This window comes from Rhinatrema bivittatum, chromosome 5, assembly GCF_901001135.1.
Source record: "Rhinatrema bivittatum chromosome 5, aRhiBiv1.1, whole genome shotgun sequence".
Lineage (NCBI taxonomy): Eukaryota > Metazoa > Chordata > Amphibia > Gymnophiona > Rhinatrematidae > Rhinatrema > Rhinatrema bivittatum.
Genome location: NC_042619.1, coordinates 1,356,154 through 1,376,579, shown reverse-complemented (window position 1 = coordinate 1,376,579; position 20,426 = coordinate 1,356,154). Strand labels below are relative to the sequence as shown.

General features: G+C 43.1%; 1 protein-coding gene across 3 annotated transcripts in view; it reads left to right on the top strand.

The window, feature by feature from the left end:
- The window catches only part of LOC115091730 (FH2 domain-containing protein 1-like), a 129,549-nt gene that overhangs the window by 97,329 nt on the left and 11,794 nt on the right, over nucleotides 1-20,426 (top strand). For all 3 annotated transcript variants that reach the window (XM_029601886.1, XM_029601887.1, XM_029601885.1), the window contains 5 exons: nucleotides 9,341-9,426; nucleotides 10,468-10,568; nucleotides 10,783-10,853; nucleotides 15,588-15,695; nucleotides 15,790-15,860. In XM_029601886.1, coding sequence (XP_029457746.1) covers nucleotides 9,341-9,426; nucleotides 10,468-10,568; nucleotides 10,783-10,853; nucleotides 15,588-15,695; nucleotides 15,790-15,860 — 437 coding nt within the window. The remainder of the gene's footprint in view (nucleotides 1-9,340; nucleotides 9,427-10,467; nucleotides 10,569-10,782; nucleotides 10,854-15,587; nucleotides 15,696-15,789; nucleotides 15,861-20,426) is intronic.

Below are 20,426 nucleotides of genomic sequence, written 5' to 3'. Positions count from 1 at the left end.
TTCCAACAGAGGCCAATCCAGGCCACAAGAACCTGGCAAGTACCCAAACATTAGTTCATAAGCTACTATTGCTTTTTAATTACTGTAATAGCAACTTATGGATTTAACCTCTAGGAACTTATCCAAACCTTTTTAAAATCCAGTGACACTATCTGCTGAAACCACATCCCCTGGCAATGAATTCCAGAGTAACTATGCACAGAGAGAATTTTCTCCGATTAGTTTTAAATGTGCCCCATGCTAACTTCATGGAGTGCCCCCTAGTCTTTCTACTATCCGAAAGAGTAAATAACCGATTCACATTTACCCGTTCTAGACCTCTCATGATTTTAAACATCTCTATCATATCCCCCCTCAGCCGTCTCTTCTCCAAGCTGAAAAGTCCTAACCTCTTTAGTCTTTCCTCATAGGGGACTTGTTCCATTCCCCTTATCATTTTGGTTGCCCTTCTCTGTACCTTCTCCATCGCAATTATATCTTTTTTGAGATGCGGTGACCAGAATTGTACACAGTATTCAAGCTGCGGTCTCACCATGGAGCGATAGAGGAAATATTTATTTATTTAACAATTTTTTTTATACTGGGATTCATGTAAATTTTACATATCGTCTCGGTTTACATTGTAACTGAAAAACAGGCATGTGAGAATGCAATTACATAGAACAGGGCATAAAACTTGGAACATAATAAAGGGGGAGAAAAAACGCATATTAATATTAAACGGCGCATAATTTAATATGAGAGGAATAAAGCTTTGGGGTAAGCTGATGTAGAGGATGGTTACTAAATTGTAAGGGAGGCATGATTGGATAGTCTTAATTTAGAATGTTGGCTAGTGTGGTGGTGTAGATGTATGTTGTCATACTTAGAACGCTTGCATTATGACATTTTCCGTTTTATTCACCATTCCCTTTCTAATAATTCCCAACATTGTTTGCTTTTTTGACTGCCGCAGCACACTGAACCGATTTCAATGTGTTATCCACTATGATGCCTAGATCTTTCTTGGGTTGTAGCACCTAATATGGAACCCAACATTGTGTAATTATAGCAAGGGTTATTTTTCCCTATATGCATCACCTTGCACTTATCCACATTAAATTTCATCTGCCATTTGGATGCCCAATTTTCCAGTCTTGCAAGGTCCTCCTGCAATGTATCACAATCTGCTTGTGATTGAACTACTCTGCAGAATTTTGAATCTGCAAATTTGATAACTTCACTCATCATATTCCTTTCCAGATCATTTATAAATATATTGAAAAGCACCGGTCCAAGTACAGATCCCTGAGGCACTCCACTGTCCACTCCCTTCCACTGAGAAAATTGACCATTTAATCCTACTCTGCCTACAAACTGCCTACAAACATTTAAAAAAAAACTTAAAACCTGGCTATTTAGCCAAGCTTTCCCTTAATCTTTTCACTTGCGGAACTCTACATCTCAAGCCTACCTGACAACTTACATAGCGAAACCCTTTAATCACAAGGGTTATCCCTCTGTCCTTCTCTTTCTTCTATTCCCAAGTTTGATCTCCTTGTTATATTTATTTATTTATTTATTTTGAATTTTTATATACCGAAATTCTTGTTGGGAAACAAATCAATCCGGTTTACAGGTAACAACAATAATGCCTCGGGACGGGCAACAGTGCCCCTGGCTTTACAAGAAACATATTTAACAGAACGATTCATATATATGTAACTTTTTTACTTCCTCTGATTATTTTACTGTTAAACGGTTTATAAGAATGTTTACCCCTGGTTCCATGTAAACCGATTTGATATGACACCCGTCATGAAGGTCGGTATATAAAAATAAATAAATAAATACTCTCTGTTTCCTGTCTTTTAACCAGTTTGTAATCCATGAAAGGACATCGCCTCCTATCCCATGACTTTAGTTTTCTTAGAAGCCTCTCGTGTGGGACTTTGTCAAATGCCTTTTGGAAATCCAAATACACTACATCTTCTGGTTCTCCTTTGTCCACGTTTGTTCACCCCTTCAAAAAAATGTAGGAGATTTGTGAGGCAAGACTTGCCATGGCTGTGTCCCATCAAATCACGTCCGTCTAAATGTTTTGTGATTTTATTTAACAGTTTCCATGATTTTTCCTGGCACTGAAGTTAGGCTCACAGGTCTATAGTTTCCCAGATCATCCCTGGATCCCTTTTTAAATATTGGGGTTACATTGGCCATCTTCCAATCCTCAGGTACATCGGATGACTTTAATGAGAGGTTAAAAAATTTTACTAATAGTTCTGAAATTTCATATTTAGTTACTTCAGAACCCTGGGGTATATACCATTCGGTCCAGGTGATTTACTACTCTTCAGTTTGTCAATCAGGCCTACCACATCTTCCAGGTTCACCGTGATTTGGTTCAGTTGATAAGAATAATCACCCATGAAAACCTTTACTGGAACTGGTATCTCTCCAACATCCTCTTCAGTAAACACTGAAGCAAAGAAATCATTTAATCTTTTCACGATGGCCTTATCTGCTCTAAGTGCACCTTTAAACCCTTGATCATCCAATGATCCAACAGATACTTTAAAAAAAAAAAAAAAAAAAAGCTTTTGAGTATTTGCCTCTGGCCAAAATCTTCTCCAATTTTCTCTTAGCCTGTCTTATCAATGTCTTGCATAAGCATTGGCAAGCTAAATGTTTTATCCTAATTTCTTCTGATGACTCCTTATTCCAGTTTTTGAATGAAGATCTTTTGGATAAAATAGTCTTTCACCTCACCTTTTTAACCATGCCGGTAATCATTTTGCCTTTTTTCCACCTTTCTTAATGCGTGAAATACATCTGGACTGTGCTTCTAGGATGATATTTTCTAACAATGTCCATGCCTCTTGCACACTTTTTATCTTTGTAGCTGCACCTTTCAGATTTTTTCTAACTATTTCTCATTTTATCAGTTTTCCTTTTGAAAGTTTAGTGCTAGGCCATGAATTTACATACTGACCCCTTCCAGTCATTTAAAATTTGATCATATTATAATCACTATTGCCAAGCGGCCCCACCACAGTTACCTCTCACCAAATCCTGTTCTCCATTGAGAATTAGATCTAAAATTGCGCTCTCTCGTTGGTTCCTGAACCAATTGCTCCATAAAGCTATCATTTATTCCATCCAGGAACGTTATCTCTCTAGTGTGACCCGATGATACATTTACCCAGTCAATATTGGAGTAATTGAAGTCTCCTATTACCGCACTACCAATTTGGTTAACTTCCCTAATTTCTCTTAGCATTTCACTATTCGTCTCACCATCTTGACCAGGTGGATGGTAGTATACCCCTATCACTGTAGTCTTCCCTGATACACAAGGGATTTCTACCCATAAAGATTTGATTGTGCATTTAGTCTCATGCAGGATGTTTATCCTGTTGGACTCTATGCCATCCCGGACATAAAGCACCACACCTCCTCCCGGGTGCTCCTCTCTGTCATTGCGATATAATTTGTACCCCGGTATAGCACTGTCCCATTGGTTATCCTCTTTCCACCATGTCTCTGAGATGCCAATTAAGTCTGTCATTCACTGCTATACATTCTAATTCTCCCATCTTACTTCTTAGACTTCTGGCATTGGCATACAGACATTTCAAAGTTTGTTTTTTGTTTGTATTTTCATTCTGCTTTTTAATTGATAGGGATAAGTTAGAATTTTTTAGCTCAGGTGAGTTTTTATTTACAGGCACTTGGACTACTTTTCTAATTATTGTAACCTCACTGTCGGGATGCCCTAATTCTAATGCATCATTAGTATCCTTTGAAGATACCTCTCTCCGAACCATGCGCTGCTGAGCGACTGTCGGCTTTCCCCTTTGTTCTAGTTTAAAAGCTGCTCTATCTCCTTTTTAAAGGTTAGCGCCAGCAGTCTGGTTCCACCCTGGTTAAGGTGGAGCCCATCCCTTCGGAAGAGACTCCCCCTTCCCCAAAAGGTTCCTAACAAAACTGAATCCCTCTTCCTTGCACCATCGTCCCATCCACGCATTGAGACTCCGGAGCTTTGCCTGCCTCTGGGAGCATTTCAGAGAACAGATCAAAAAGGTAGCTTGGTTGTCTCCATGAATAGTAGTAATAAACAAAGCACTTTAAATTTGATAGGATACAAATCGATAGCCAGTGTAAACTCTCCAATAAAGTCTCACGATCATATCGATTCTTTTTAAGAATTGGTCTTGCAGAACTTGCAAATGCTGAACTTGTGCTAAAAGAAGAACCTGATAATGAGTTACAATTGAAACAGGAAAGAACTAAGACATGCACGAGAGTCTAAAGGTCATGAGCAGGGCCAGTGCAACCTGCTGTGTAGTTGCACAGGGCTGTGGCTCCAAGGGGGTGGCAGCCTGGGGCCACCAGCAGCCAAAATGGAGCAGAGGCCATGGGGCAGCTCATACGACTCTACCCCACAAGCAGCAAAGTAGAGAACAGGCCATGGGCCAAACCCATTTCTGATCCAATGTAGCAGCAAGCACACTCGCTGCCCGAGTGTTCGAGTGATATCATCCTCTGCCTGCATGGCCAACCTCGCTAGAGGAACAGAGATTTCACAGCTCTCTGCAACAGTAAGAGATGGCTTCACTCAAAAGCTGCTTCTGCTGCCGGCTCCCCCGGGACGAGTGGGAATCCTGACTAATAAACTGTGCTGGGGAAACCCAACCTTTGCAGAGGGAGGAGGAAGAGCCTGTGGAGGCAAAAGAAGCTGGAAGTGACTGGGTGAGAGGTGGGGAAGAGCATAGGGAGGGGGAAGGAGGAAAGTGGAGGAAGCATAGGAAAGAGTGAAGAGAGCACGAAAGCACAAGGGAGGGAGAGAAGATCCTCTAGAGGAAGGGAGGGGGGGAAGCTGAGATCCTGACTTAGTAAGGAGTAATGAATGTCTCAAGGGATGGGGAAGATAAGGTGTGAAAAGGGGGGAAGGTCCTCTGGAGGGAGCAAAGGGGGAAAAGATAGTGAGGGAAAGGGGAGGCAGGGCTGAGGTAGTGAGTGAAGGGGATGAGAAGGGAACGAACAGAGGTAGTGACCCCATCCCGTCTGTCAATAGCCTAAATAGAGAAGAGGCTGTGGACTGCTGGCAGACTCCATCCAACCCAATGGAGATCAAAGTGAAGAGGCAGGCCCAGAGCAGGAGAAAAGAGAAGGTGAAGCCCGTATGTGGGAGAGTGTGTGTGAGGGGAACGAGTGTGAGACACAGGAGGAGCATGGGAGTGAGAGCAAAGAGCATGTGTCTGTGTGTAGGAGAGGGAATGTGTGCGTCAGAGAGGAAGTGTGTGTGTTTGTGAGAGGAGAAAGTTTGTGTGCCCTCCCTAAATCCACAACAATCTCAGGATGACTGGAAATAAAGTTCCCAGGTCTGGAGAGAGGGAGAAATGTTTTTAATCTTTATTAGTTTTAATTATTGCATGGTGTGTGTTTGTCTGCTGATTTGAAATATTTTACTGGTGTTTGTGTGTGGAAAAAAAAAAAATAATAATTTTTAGCTGTCTTGAAATATTTCTTTTCATTATTAATATGGTTTTACTATTTTGATTTTTATGTTTCTTGATTTTGATAGGAATAGTGATGTTTGCATTTTTGCACTGTATACAAAATCTGGCTTGTGATTTCCAGTTCAGTTTTTGCTTGCACAGTTCTATTTCTATTTTATGATCTCTTTATTCTGTATTTGGTGAGGGTCTGTCAGTGTTCTGCATGTGTGACCAAGCTGATGTATCCTCCTAGCATGAGGCTTCTGTGGAGGGACCTATAGCATCCTGACTTATTCTGTTTTCCTAATAGCAGGTTTATTGGCGGTTTAGGAGGTGGTGCAATGTTTGCAGTGTTACTCTTTCATAGGTAGGGTTGTTACTGTTTGTGCTGGCAGTTGGTGATGTTTTGGTATGGGAGGTTTATTTTATTGTAATTGTTTACTCATGACTGAGGGTCAAGTCCACATCCAGCGTGTTACAATAGGCCTAATAGTGAATGGGTATTTTTGCTGGGTTTTCCGGTGGCACCATGGCAGTGCATGTAAATATAATATACAAGCTGTACGTGATGATTTTACCTCAGACTGTACTCAGAATCTTCTTTTTCATGCATGAATCTTAATTGTGTGTGTGCGTGTAGAGGGCCATGGTTTCCAGAGGAGAAGGACCTGGATAGTGTGGAATATCAAACTTTAAAGCTTAGATTACTGGAAGAAGATGAATGCAAAGGCAGGACACACAGCAATTTGCACAGGGCCACAAAAAAGCAAGTGCTGGCCTTGCTCGTGAATTTCTAAAAATGGCTGGAAATGCCGAATACATTAGGGGGTGGGGCGCGGTGAGGACATTGAAACAGGCTTTCCAAGGCTCAGATTTCAAGACCAACATCAAGAGTCTATACCACTTCCTTCATACAAGGAGCGAGTCCTTCCTTCTGTCCGGCTTCTCAACAATAACTTTTAATTTCTGCTGGGACTGCCACTGGCCAATAGGTTTTAGCAGCTACTGAATCTTTCTCAATCACTTGGGCACTTTTATATGTTGTCAGGGTAGAGAGACACTTAAACCCTTGTTCTTGAGGCTAGTGACATATTAACGGGACCAAACCTTGTGGAAACTCTGCCAAATAGCATTTTATGTTTGGAGAGTACAGACAACCCCCTCTTAGATCTGATCCAAAATGAAGGATTCAATCCAGAGGAAAACTTCCCCTGATGCTCTCTCGTGAAGTCTATTAAAGAACAATTCATGCTTTGAGGTCAAAGGCCACACTGATGTCAGATGTGGAGTGAAATCTCACTCCTACAGGCCACTGCAGTAAAGTGCGCGCTCAGCCTAGCGCACGGGTTAACCCATGGTGGAGACACTAGACTAACGTCTGATGCAATGAGGAGATTAGTGCATCCAAACAAAGGCAAAGCTAATAGCACTCATTACATGTAACTTCTATGTAGATGAGGCCATTAGCTGCTATTCCTCATTGCAAAAAGTCCCTGGTCTATCGTGCACTTTCTAACGCTGCACATTTTAACGCCAGCCTCAGAGCTAGTGTGAATGCTGCAAGTCATGAGCACATGAAAAAATATACTGGTCTTTGTGGTTCCTCTTAGTATCGTTGCGATACGAAATCCTACTGCTTGTGGCTCTTAAAAGTAAGGGGAAAATGTAAGCTCGATTGCCAAAAATAAAGTTTCTGGGCATACAGTATACAGACTGCAGGAGTGCATGTATGTTGTGCATGTGAATATAAAGCAGACGCTCGTATTCAGCCACGTCTCCCGGCTGCCCCATGGTTTGCAGCACTAGGGATGCACAATTTTTACCTATTGCACCCTTGTGTTTTTTTATGCGGCAGTTCATTAAAACAAAGCATCGCGCACCCAGGAGGAGGTGGATGTGTGTGCGTTAGGGAAACTGGTGCCCGTTTTACTGTGCGTGACAGTGCATCGGCCCCTTAATGCAGGAGGGTGTCATCTCCTCCCACCTGTTTCTATGTGAGCAGAGTTTTCTTCCATCACAGACCCAAACAGCAAAATCCAGAACATTTCCTGACCCCTGACTAACTGCAGCCTTCCTTGCAGAAATGGAGAGCATTCAGCAGGTCGTCTTCCCTCCTTCCTCTAGTTTGTGAGCTTTCTGGGGCAGGCTTCTGTGTACGTTTAGGGTGCTGTAAACATAGCTCAAGCCATTCTCCTCCTCGTGAGAGAGGAGATCCTCCTTCAGAAGACAGAATTAGGATTGCCAACCAGGATGATTTCTTCTTCTGTTAGACATTCAGGTGCTTCTCGATCTGGTGATCTTAGTAACAAAGTCTGTTTAGAGATTTTTTTTTAAATATATTTGTGTTCAACCTTTCCTCCAAGAACTTGTCCAAACCTTTTTTTTTAAACTCAGCTGTGTTAACTGTGTGTCACATCTAGCAATGAATATCGGAGCTTAATTGTGCATTGACTGAAAGTATTTTCTCCTGTTTTAAATCTGCTACTTACTAACCTCATGGAGTGTCCCCTAGTCTTGTTAATTCTTGAAATAAACTGATTCAGTTACCCCCACTCCTCTCATGATTTCATACTTCTATTATTTCTCCCCTCAGCCGTCTCTTTCCCAAGCAGAACAGCCCTAACCTCTTCAGCCTTTCCTCATAGGGGAGCTGTTCCATCCCCTTATCATTGTGATCCTCCTTATCTGAAACATTTCCAATTCTAATATCTTTAAGATGATCAGAATGGAATCCACTGCTGAAGATGTGGCTGCAGCATGAGCTGATGAAGAAGTTTTATTTTCCATTCCTTTTCTAATAATTCCTAACATTGTTTGCTTTCTTGGCCACCACAGCACACTGAGCCAGGGGATTTCAAAATATTGTCCATCATAACACCTAAATCCTTTTCCCGGTGGTGACTCCTATTATGGAACCTAATATCACATAACTGGAGTTTGGTCAGAAATCCCCTCCCAAACTGAATTCTGACAGTTCTGTTGAAGAGAAGGCCTCTGTGGAATAGACAACTTATGTTTTGAGGGGGGATATTTTAGTATATGATTGTTTGGCATAAAACCAGTGCATCATGGGCCTTTGCTATTAGGCTCCTGTTTCTTGGCAGTATAATCTAAGGCCTACTTTCAATTCCCATTGTACACTCCGCCTATTCTTATCCCAGGGCCTGAGATACGAGAAATAGAGAAACTATTGGGGATGTGATGGGTGCTTGTGACCCAGACTTGCTACTGTGGGAGATGGGATGCTGGGCTCAATGGTCCTTGGTCGGACCCAGCTTGGCACTGCTTGTGTTCTTATGAGGAAATATAATTAAAAGAAAATCTGCCCTCAAACTGCAGCACAGCCCTGTGTGGCCCATCTTGACTACCAGAATCAGTTGCAGAGATTGGAGTGGAGCAGCAGCTTCGCAGTTAGTGGAGGCTGTGAATGGGGGAAGTCAGACTCCCCCCAATTGTCCTGAATACAAAACTCAGATTGTGAGCCCTCTGGGAGAGGGAAATACCTACACAAGACGAATGTAATCGGCTTCGATGTGCCTGAAAGGCAGAACATAAATAGATTTCACAACTCTCTCTAATTCCTGCTCTGAGTTCAGCTCAAACTGCAAACCAGGGTTTAACTGAACCCAGCTACAATTTTGGGAAACTGGTTTGTCTTAACTAAACATACATTTGCCCTTATTTGCTTCATCCTTACTCCGTTATTTCTTCAAATGCTGTAACTTGATTCTGTAATCTCTGATTTTAATAATTCTCCTGTCATCTCTAAACTTTATAAATGGTGACGATCCTCCTGTTTCTGGAGCTCTTTTTCCTCTGCCCCTCGGACGTTTCACGCAGTTCATTCTCCTGCTTCCCAGGTAAAGAAGCTAAGGTCCTTCCAGGGGGACAGACGACATCTCCAGGAAGCCGACCTTTTCATGCTCCTCTTGGTTGAAGTTCCCAGGTGAGATCGAGTGACACAGAAACAGGCGGCAGAGAGACCGTTCACCTCTACAATCCCTCCCTCTCCCACAGGGATCCCCTGTAATGTCCCAGGATTTCCTGACTCACAGGCTGTTCCACACTCCCTATAAAGAAATGTTGCCCAAGATAACGACCAAGTCTACCCCCCTTCACCCTCATCTTATGAACCCTCACTAAAGCCACCTCCTCTCCCTCGAAAGATGGGTTTAGGGTTAGGTGGAATCAGCATTTTACCAGCAGCAATAGACAGGAGCACTGGGGAGAGCTCACAGCTCCTGCAGTCCCAGCCTCTCCCAGCAGGAGGCGCTGTAGGGAATGGTGCAGGAGTGCTGGGTGAGGGGTGAGTTTGCAGCTCCTGTGCTCCCAGCCTCTCCCAGCAGGAGGCGCTGTAGGGAATGGTGCAGGAGTGCTGGGTGAGGGGTGAGTTTGCAGCTCCTGTGCTCCCAGCCTCTCCCAGCAGGAGGCGCTGTAGGGAATGGTGCAGGAGTGCTGGGTGAGGGGTGAGTTTGCAGCTCCTGTGCTCCCAGCCTCTCCCAGCAGGAGGCGCTGTAGGGAATGGTGCAGGAGTGCTGGGTATGGGGGAGTCACAGCTCCTGCAGTCCCAGCCTCTCCCAGCAGGAGGCGCTGTAGGGAATGGTGCAGGAGCACTGGGTATGGGAGATCACAGCTCCTGCAGTCCCAGCCTCTCCCAGCAGGAGGCGCTGTAGGGAATGGTGCAGGAGCACTGGGTATGGGAGATCACAGTTCCTGCAGTCCCAGCCTCTCCCAGCAGGAGGCGCTGTAGGGAATGGTGCAGGAGCACTGGGTATGGGAGATCACAGCTCCTGCAGTCCCAGCCTCTCCCAGCAGGAGGCGCTGTAGGGAATGGTGCAGGAGCACTGGGTATGGGAGATCACAGCTCCTGCAGTCCCAGCCTCTCCCAGCAGGAGGGTATATATGTGGCTGAGTAATTAATGGATGTGGCTCTGTCTCTATTTGCCCCTGAGATGGCGCGGGTCACGATTTTATACTTTTATTTTAGTTATGCTGAAAGGCTGGATAACCTGATCCTGAAGGACGAATTCTTTCCCCAGCTGCAGTCCTGGAAGTGCTCTGTGGAGATCCTGACTGAGGCAGCTCGAGGTACGGTGGTCGATGGGTGAGGGGGGACTGGGGGTGCGATGAGGGAATTCCTGAGATGTGATCGTGATTGACAGCTGTTTTTGGAGGGGAGGGGGCCTCTTTCTGAAGTTCATTGAGACTGACAGGTGCAGCCTTTTAGTATCTGGGGGGGGGGGGGGGGCACAGATTCCAGGACCTGACCCCTGTTTTGTCTCCTCTCTTGCCTCCCAATCAGAATTACTGGAGTGTGAGGAGCTTCATACGATCATTCGTCTGGTCCTGAAAGCTGGAAACTACATGAATGCGGTGAGTCCCTGGTGCACCCCCTCTCCACGTCCATCTTAAACTGAAGCCCAATGCTGCAGAGTCTTCCTCACAGCCCGGGCTTCAGTGATGACCTCTGACCCCCGACTTCATCTTCCCAAGTGCCAAGGACACCTCCCCTCCCTCCCTCCCTCCCTCCCTCCCAGCGCTGAGCGATCACCGCCCACAATGCACTACACTAGTGACCAAAATAATTATAAGGATCATTAGAGGGCGCATATTCAGTCAAATCAGAGAGATTAGTACCAGCAGCACAGATTTCTAGCATCAGGTGTCAGGGGGGCCCCCTTTCCAGATCTGAGCTCCTCAGTCATTGGGCCCAGCTCCTGAGGGAAGCATTCATGCTCCATCCTGTAACCCTAGCCACACTCAAACTGAGCCTCGTACTTAGCATTCACATGTTTCAGCACTTCCTCCTGGTGTTCGGGATTGTACTTAGCAAAGCCAAAACCCACAGGATCTAAGAACATAAGAACATGCCATACCGGGTCAGAGCAAGGGTCCATCAAGCCCAGCATCCTGTTTCCAACAGAGGCCAATCCAGGCCATAAGAACCTGGCAAGTACCCAAATACTAAGAAGATCCCATGCTACTGATGCAATTAATAGCAGTGGCTATTCCCTAAGCAAAATTGATTAATAGCCATTAATGGACTTCTCCTCCAAGAACTTATCCAAACCTTTTTGAACCCAGCTACACTAACTGCACTAACCACATCCTCTGGCAACAAATTCCAGAGCTTAATTGTGCGTTGAGTAAAAAAGAATTTTCTCCGATTAGTCTTAAATGTGCCACATGCTAACTTCATGGAGTGCCCCCTAGTCCTTCTATTATCCGAAAGAGTAAATAACCGATTTACATTTACCCGTTCTAGACCTCTCATGATTTTAAACACCTCTATCATATTCCTCCTCAGCCGTCTCTTCTCCAAGCTGAAAAGTCCTAACCTCTTCAGCCTTTCCTCATAGGGAAGCTGTTCCATCCCCTTTATCATTTTGGTTGCCCTTCTCTGAACCTTCTCCATCGCAATAATATCTTTTTGGAGATGCGGGAACCAGAATTGTACACAGTATTCAAGGTGCGGTCTCACCATGGAGCGATACAGAAGCATTATGACATTTTCCGTTTTATTCACCATTTCCTTTCTAATAATTCCTAACATTGTTTGCTTTTTTGACTGCCACAGGAGTCCTTGTCATTTCCCTGAACACTTACCACATCTCCCCCCCCCCCCCCCCCCCCAAACCCTTCTCCCTACATGCACACAACCTAAAAGCTTAAAACCATTTGTTAAAACCATCTTAAAAGATTGCTATTTCAAACTTCAGGTACTAAAGAAAATGAGACCTCTCCATCTCTCCGATTTTCGAATTGTTCTTCAAACCATCACATTCTCCAAAATTGACTATTGTACCTCCCTACTCCTCGGTCTCCCCACCTCATCCATCAAACCCCTTCAGCTGCTCCAGAATGCCACAGCTAGAATTCTCACCAATACTCGCAAAAAAGACCATATCACTCCCATTCTGAGAGACCTCCACTGGCTCCCCATCGCCTCAAGAATTCAATACAAAAGCCTAACTCTCATACACAAGACTCTAGTCAATGAAAATATACAATGGCTACATAACTCCACCCGCTTTCATAAATCTGACAGACCCACCAGATCAGCCTACCAAGGAATCTTATACACACCCCGCTCCCAAACATCACATCTCTCTCCACAAGGGCCCGAGCATTCTCCTTAGCTGGTCCCACTTTGTGGAACAGAATACCCCCCGACCTCAGCATAGAGCCTTGCTTACAGAAATTAAAAAAACAAACCTTAAACATGGCTCTTTAAACAAGCCTTCAACTAACATCACCCACCCTTTTTCCCCCCTGCGAATCCATCTCTCTTCTAATTACCACCTCCTTCCTTGATTATCCGCCATTTTGTTACTCTCTTACATGTTGTTCTTGCGCGTCCACCTTCCGACCGTCAAGTATTTAATTTAATTAGCTTTTTTCTCCCGCACCCCTATCATGCCCTGTTATATACTCCTGAACCTAATTTCCTTTCCCCTTTATTTTAACTCTTATTTATTCCCCTGCCAACAGCTCCTTTGAACGTTTATGCCTCATTATAATCTCAATGTAATCCTGGTAAACCGTTGAGTTGTTCATAGCTCTTAAGCTGTTTGATTTCAATACTTTTTACCTATACTAATAAGATATCAGTGTGTTCCACATATCTTTTATGCCTCATATTATAATTGCTGTTATTTAACTGATATGATGCTTGTATCTGTAATGCTACATTTTATTTGCACTGTTTCTTTGTAAACTGAAACAATGTGCAAACGGCAATCGGTATACAAAAACCTTTAAAATAAATAATCCTCTCCAACACTGAGCATAGAATCTATGAAGTTTTGATGGGGTGATATACAACGATGTAGCATTTTATATCCATGTTCTACGATAGAGGACGCCATGGAACAACTGTTAATGACCAAAAAAGACCCTGCCCACTGCTGAGGATTCAGACTAGTCCCCAGGTTGCTTTCCCAATGTATTATGTGGGGTGGCTTAGTTTTCAGCTCTCTATATCCGAGATATCACCTTAGTGAGTGTCCCAGCTTTATCACAAAATCCCTCAAAACAGTTTTGCCTTTCCTGAGTTCTATGTGTACATCTGTATGTAAAATGTAGTGTCATAATTGGCAATAAAAATACTTGTCTGTACTTGGGAGAGCGAACGTCTGCTTTAAATCTTGAAAGTCCCGCAGTTGCCCTCGACACCATACGTGTTCCCAGTGCGTGCACCCCTGCTTCTCTGGCCATGCCTGGCTCAAAATCACAGTTAAAGAAAATAGGGGTGCACAAATAAAGGTCTCCTACCCGTCAGGTAACTTTTCCAGGTGTCCCAAATTTGTAAGGTGTGTGTGCTATTATTGGAGGACTTGCTTGGTTTTGTCTGCAAGCCATGAGATTCTTTTTTGCAAATCTGTATAGTGCTGCATGGGTTTAGCTCTGCGATAGACATGAGATGTAGCTGACTTGGAAAATACCTACTGCTATTACTGGTATCGGAAGCGTGGGAAAGACTTAGTGTTTGGGTACTTGCCAGGTTCTTATGGCCTGGATTGGCCTCTGTTGGAAACAGGATGCTGGGCTTGATGGACCCTTGGTCTGACCCAGTATGGCATATCTTAGGTTCTTAGTGTGAGCATTTTATACTCATAGCTCTGCAGATTTCTCCTTCGTCTCCTTTTTGTTTTTTGTAAGTAACTTTGTGGCATACTCAGCAGCAGGCCGATGTAATAAACTGCCCCCAGCCTAGCACGCAGCTTAATGAGCAGTTGGATGTGTTTGGACGTTGGGATCAGCACATCCAAAACATGAAGCCATTAGTGCTCATCACATGTAAGTGCCATGTAGATGAGACTATTAGCTATTACCCTGCAATGCAAAAAATCCCCGTGCACCCACTTTTTAAACCCATAAAATGTTATGCCTGCCTGTAGCAGGCGCATAGCCTTCCTGCATGTCAAGGGCTCAACTTAAAAACAAAAAAAACCTGCTTTTCTGAGGTTCCTCTGACTTAAGCATCACTACGATGCGGACTAGGAAGACCCACAGAAAACAGCCCCATGCTTTAAAAAAAAAAAAAAGTCTTGAAATAAATTTGGGGGCACAGCATATACACCTACAATATTATAAATGCTCCAGAACGTGTATATTGTGCCGGGGGAAAAATGAAGGCTCGTAAATTGTCCATTTCCCTAAGCAGTACACAGCCATGGACATGCTAGAGACGCACCATGTATCCCTAGCGCATCCTTTTTAACAGTGGCTCATTTGCTTATTGCATCGGGCACCCAGGAAAGGTCATTGTGTGCGCGTTAAACAATATGCGCCCAGTTTGGATGCACAGTTCATATTGCATTGGCCTGCAGATGAATGAGTGAGAGCGTTGGTTTTATATTGTGCATAATCTAAGTATCATTTTAATATTGTACCTCACTCTGGAAGATTAAAGGTGAGCAATCAAGTATTTTGTAAATAAGGAAATATATACTTTTGAGTGTTTGTCCACTTACCTCATTTATTGGGGTCACAGTAATTCAATCATCCTATCTAATTGTATTGTAAACTGCTTAGAACTTGATTATACAACCTAAAAATGTTTTAAATCCCCATTGAATGAGAGCAGCTGGTCCTCTGAAGCACTATGGCTCAGGCTGTCACTCACTTTCTCTCTACACTCACTCACTCTCTACACTCTCTCTCTCTACTCTCTCTCTCTCTCTCTACTCTTCTCTTCTCTTCCCTCATCTCTCTTCTCTCTCTCTCACTCTCCTAGAACAATTGAGGAAGGAGCTTGGTTTATGTAATTTATTGAAATGTTATTAGTTATCACTGTTTTACAGTTCCTACATATGTTTCTCTCTCCTCTGTTCTTCTCGCTCATGTATGTTTTTTGTTTTTTTACGCCTGGCTCCTCTCTCTCCCTTTTCTTAACTACTCCCCTTCCCCCTTCCCTGTTTCATGTAATTTTTCCTTCTGCTAGAGTTGATTGTAAACCGGTATGATGTGTCCTACGAATGTCGGTATATTAAAAGTTCATAAATAAACAAATAAAATAAATAAAAATGTGGTGTATGCCAGATGCTGGGATTGTTGGAAGTTGAGTTTGTCATGCCGCACTTCTTGACTTCTCTCGCTTCTCAGGGCGGTTATGCAGGAAATGCCATTGGGTTCCGAATGGCCTCACTTCTGAAACTAGCAGATACCAAAGCCAACAAGCCTGGGATGAACCTCATGCACTTTGTTGCCATGGTGAGACTTCTTGGTAGATTGCTGGGGCATGATGGGATGGTAGGAATTTGAGTGCTTGTACAGGAGGGAATACAAACTCTGTTTATTTTTTTAGGAAGCAGAGAAGAAAGATATGAAACTTGTGGGCTTCATGAGCAAGCTTGAACACATAGGTCCAGCGTCAAGGTAAGAGATGGAATCTGCTCCCTGAAGAATGCTCACCACCAGCCTTCCCTTCAAGCTGTGGCACAGAGGTTTTCCAGTTAGTGTACAACTGCCTAAGCTAGCTGACAGCCTCTCACTGATGAGGAAAGCAGCAGCAACCCATCTCCTCCTCCATGCACAGGCAGGGGGAGTGAAGGCATTCTCCATGTGCACTCTTCCCATTGCATGGATTACAAACAGCTTGACTGAGAGCTGTGAGTGGAGTGCCATAGGGATTGGTTTTGGGACTGGTTCTTTCAATATCTTTGAGTGACATTGTAGAAGGGATAGAAGGTGAAGTTTATCTATTTGCAGACAATACTAAGATCTGCAGCAGAGTGGATTCACCTGAAGGAATAGAGAATGAAAAGTGAATTAAGAAAGCTTGAAGAGTGGTTGAAGAATTGGCAATTTGGATTCAATCAACAAACAATTAAAGATGCATAAGTCTGTGCCGAAATCTGATGTCTGGTACTGCTTATAATGGGCAATAAACATTTTGGTTAAAACTAAAATAAAAGGCAAGTACCGCTTGGCTCTATTTAAAGCCACCAATAACTTTAAATTTTTTTCTTATGCAAATAAAATTCAAAGCTTTTTATTCTTTAGAAATCTCTCAAGATACTTGTTCTGGATATCTAACCCTTCCCAATGTAAATTTCAAAATAGAGCAGCTCTATTATAGTATATCAAAGATTTTCTTGCTTGTCCATGTAGCTGTCGTCACCTTCCAAAACAACCAGAACGCATGCCCATCCAACACTGGCAGTGTTTCAATGCATTGCGTCTGTGTCAGGGGCCAGAGGATCATAAGTGTCCCAAAGTCATCTAGCTGCTGTCGTGCCATAGCCATTGGGACACTTATGATCCGAAGGCCCCCGATTGTTCTGGAAGATAGCTACACACAGACAAGCAAGCAAGATAAGTCTTTGATATAATATAATAGAGCTGCTGTATTTTGAAATTTACGTCGGGAGGGCTATATATCAGGACAAGTACTTCAGAAAGGGACCTTGGGGTGATGACATCTACTGATTTGAAAGTGGCAAGACAATGTGACAGCGTGATAGCTAAAGCCAGAAAAATGCTGGGCTGCATACAAAGAGGAATAACCAGTAAGAAAAAGGAAGATAACATAAGATAATCAATACTAGGTCAGACCAAGAGTCCATCAAACCCAGAATCCTGTGTCCAATAGGGATGTGAATCGTTTTTTGACGATTTAAAATATCGTCCGATATATTTTAAATTGTCAAAAATCGTTAGGGCCACGATACAATACCAATTCCCCCGATTTATCGTTAAAAAATCGTAAATCGGGGGAAGGGGGAGGGCAGGAACTTACTTACTTGCCCTAAACCAATGGCAGGAAAACCGGCACACTAAAACCCCCTAAAACCCCCCCAAATGCCTTAAATTACCTGGGGGTCCAGCGGCGGTCCGGAACGGGCTCCTGCAGTTGAATTGTGTTGTCTTCAGCCGGCGCCATTTTGCAAAATGGCGGCCGCAAAATGGCGGCGGCCATAGACCAACACGATTCGACTGCAGGAGGTCGTTCCGGACCCCCGCTGGACTTTTGGCAAGTCTTGTGGGGGGGTCAGGAGGCCCCCCCAAGCTGGCCAAAAGTCCCTGGGGGTCCAGCGGGGGTCTGGGAGCGATCTCCTGCCGCGAATCGTTTTCCGTACGGAAAATGGCGCCGGCAGGAGATCGACTGCATGAGGTCGTTCAGCGGGGGTTCGCCGCTGAACGACCTCCTGCAGTCTATTAAGGAATACATGCCTACAAGCCATCAACAACTTACTCGCAAGCCTAAATCTTATTCTTAATCAAAACAAAACAGAATACCTATTCATTTCTCAAGATGGAACATACTCACTTCCCAGCACCAACCTCTTTCCTCAACTAACTGTCACCACAAGTCAGAAATCTTGGTGTCATACTTGACAACCAAATGAATTATAGAGCTCTCATCAACAATATAGTAAAGGGTGGATTCTTCAAATTACAAGTCTTAAAAAGACTTAGACCACTCCTCCATCTCCATGACTTCCGACTGGTTCTACAAGCAATCATTCTCACGAAAATAGATTATTGCAATGCTCTTCTAGTGGGCCTCCCCGCAAACACCTTAAAACCATTACAGATGTTGCAAAACGCTTCGGCAAGGATTCTAACCAAGACTAACAAAAGAGACCACATCTCACCAATATTAAAAAGCCTACATTGGCTGCCCGTCAATTTCAGAATACGCTTCAAAGTGCTCTCAACAATACACAAATCACTACATAACCTAACACTACTTGAGCTCAAAATCCCTTTACAATGCCACACATCTACAAGACCAGTGAGAAAAGCCTACAGAAACAACCTCCAGACTCCACCAATGAAATCAACGTTAAGCAAAAGAGCATTCTCCACAGCTGGTCCCAAACTCTGGAATAGTCTCCCACCAGAACTCAAATCAGTACAATGCCCCATTATTTTCAAAAAAAAACTTGACGTGGCTCTTCCATCAAGCTTTTCCATAACATCAGCCTGCGGAATAATATCTGCCAAGGACCCCTCAAGGTTATTTTCATTCAACCTACAAGAAAGCTATATAAGAACTTCAATTTATTTTAAACAACCAACAAGAGAATTACACAAGAACTATCCAAGCTCAGCTCTGGAACTTCTCTGAAACCCCAAAGAATACCCCCAAAATACCACAAGGAATACCAAAAGAATTTGTCTAACCAACTCCAACTCCTTGGCAGTCCAAATCCCAATACCCACCCTCTTGTCAGTCCAACGCCATTGTTTAGTGCCTCTACCCACCTTTAGGCTTTGTATATATTTGTATATAGTACTATTTGTATATAGTACTTTTTATGTAATCAACCCACATATTTATTTCCAAGTTATTTTCTTCCTGTTCCTTGTAAGACATTTACTTGTCACTGTTGTTATTGTTCAAATTGTAAACCGAATTGATCAGTAATTCTGTTACTGGAAAGTCGGTATAGAAAAGTTCTAAATAAATAAATAAATAAATTTGGGGTGGGGGATTTAATTTAAAGGGTCGGGGTGGGTTTTAGGGGGTTTTAGTGTGCCGGCTCACGATTTTAATGATTTTCACGATATTTTAAACACCCAAACGGCAACAATACGATTCCCTCCCCCTCCCAGCCGAAATCGATCGTTAAGACGTTCGAGGACACGATTCACATCTCTAGTGTCCAACAGTGTCCAATCCAGGTCACAAGTACCTGGCAAGTACCCAAACATTAAATGGCTACATCCCAGGCTACTAATCCTTATCGATTGATAGCAGTTTATAGGGATGTGCAGCAGGGATGGAAACATTCGATTTGGTATTCATATTTGGGACCCAAATCCGTTACATCTGTTTTCGGGGGACCTCAATTCGTCTGTTAGTTACGTATGGTATTCGTTTTCCATTAAGTAAATAAAAACCAAAACAAAAAAACCCCAACCCTTTAAATTTAACTACAATCCCCCCCCCCCTCCAAGATTTGCCAAAGTCCCTGGTGGTCCAGTTGGGGTCCTGGAGCAATCTCCTGCACTCGGGCAGTCAGCTGCCAGTATTCAAAATGGCGCCGATAGCCTTTGCCCTTACTATGTCACAGGGGCTACCGGTACCATTGGTCGGCCCCTGTCACATGGCAGGAACAATGGATGCCTGGCGCCATCTTGTGCTCCACTACTGGCAACTTGCACTTGTCCACATTAAAAAAAATATCTGCCATTTGGATGCCCAATATTCCAGTCTCATAAGGTCCTACTGCAGTTTATCACAATCCACTTGTGATTTAACTACTCTGAATAATTTTGTCATCTGCAAATTTGATCACCTCACTCATACTCCTTTACAAGTCATTTATAAATATATTAAATACTGGTCCAAGTACAGATCCCTGGGGCACTCCACTGTTTACCTTTTTCCACGGTGAAAACAGATCATTTAATCCTGTTTCCTGTCTTTTAACCAGTTTGCAATTCATAAAAGCACAGCTCCTGTCAGAAGACTCTTTAGCTTTCATAGAAGCCTCTCATTAGGGACTTTGTCAAATGCCTTCTGAAAATCCAAATACACTACATCTACTGATTTACCTTTATCCACATGTTTAACTCCTTAAAAAAAAAAAAGAAGCAGATTTGCAAGGCAAGACTTCCCTTGGGTAAAGCCATGCTGACTTTGTTCCATTAAACCATGTCTTTCTATATGTTCTGTGATTTTGATGTTTAGAACACTTTCCACTATTTTTCCTGGCACTGAAGTCAGGCTCAATGGTCCTATAGTTTCCTGGATCACCTCTGGAGCCATATATATATATATATATATATATATATATATATATATATATATTCAGGTGAATTTCAGGTGAATTTCAGGTGAATATATATATATATATATATATATATATATATATATATATATATATATATATATATATATATATATATATATATTCACCTGAAATTCACCTGAAATTCACCTGAATATATATATATATATATATATATATATATATATATATGGCTCCA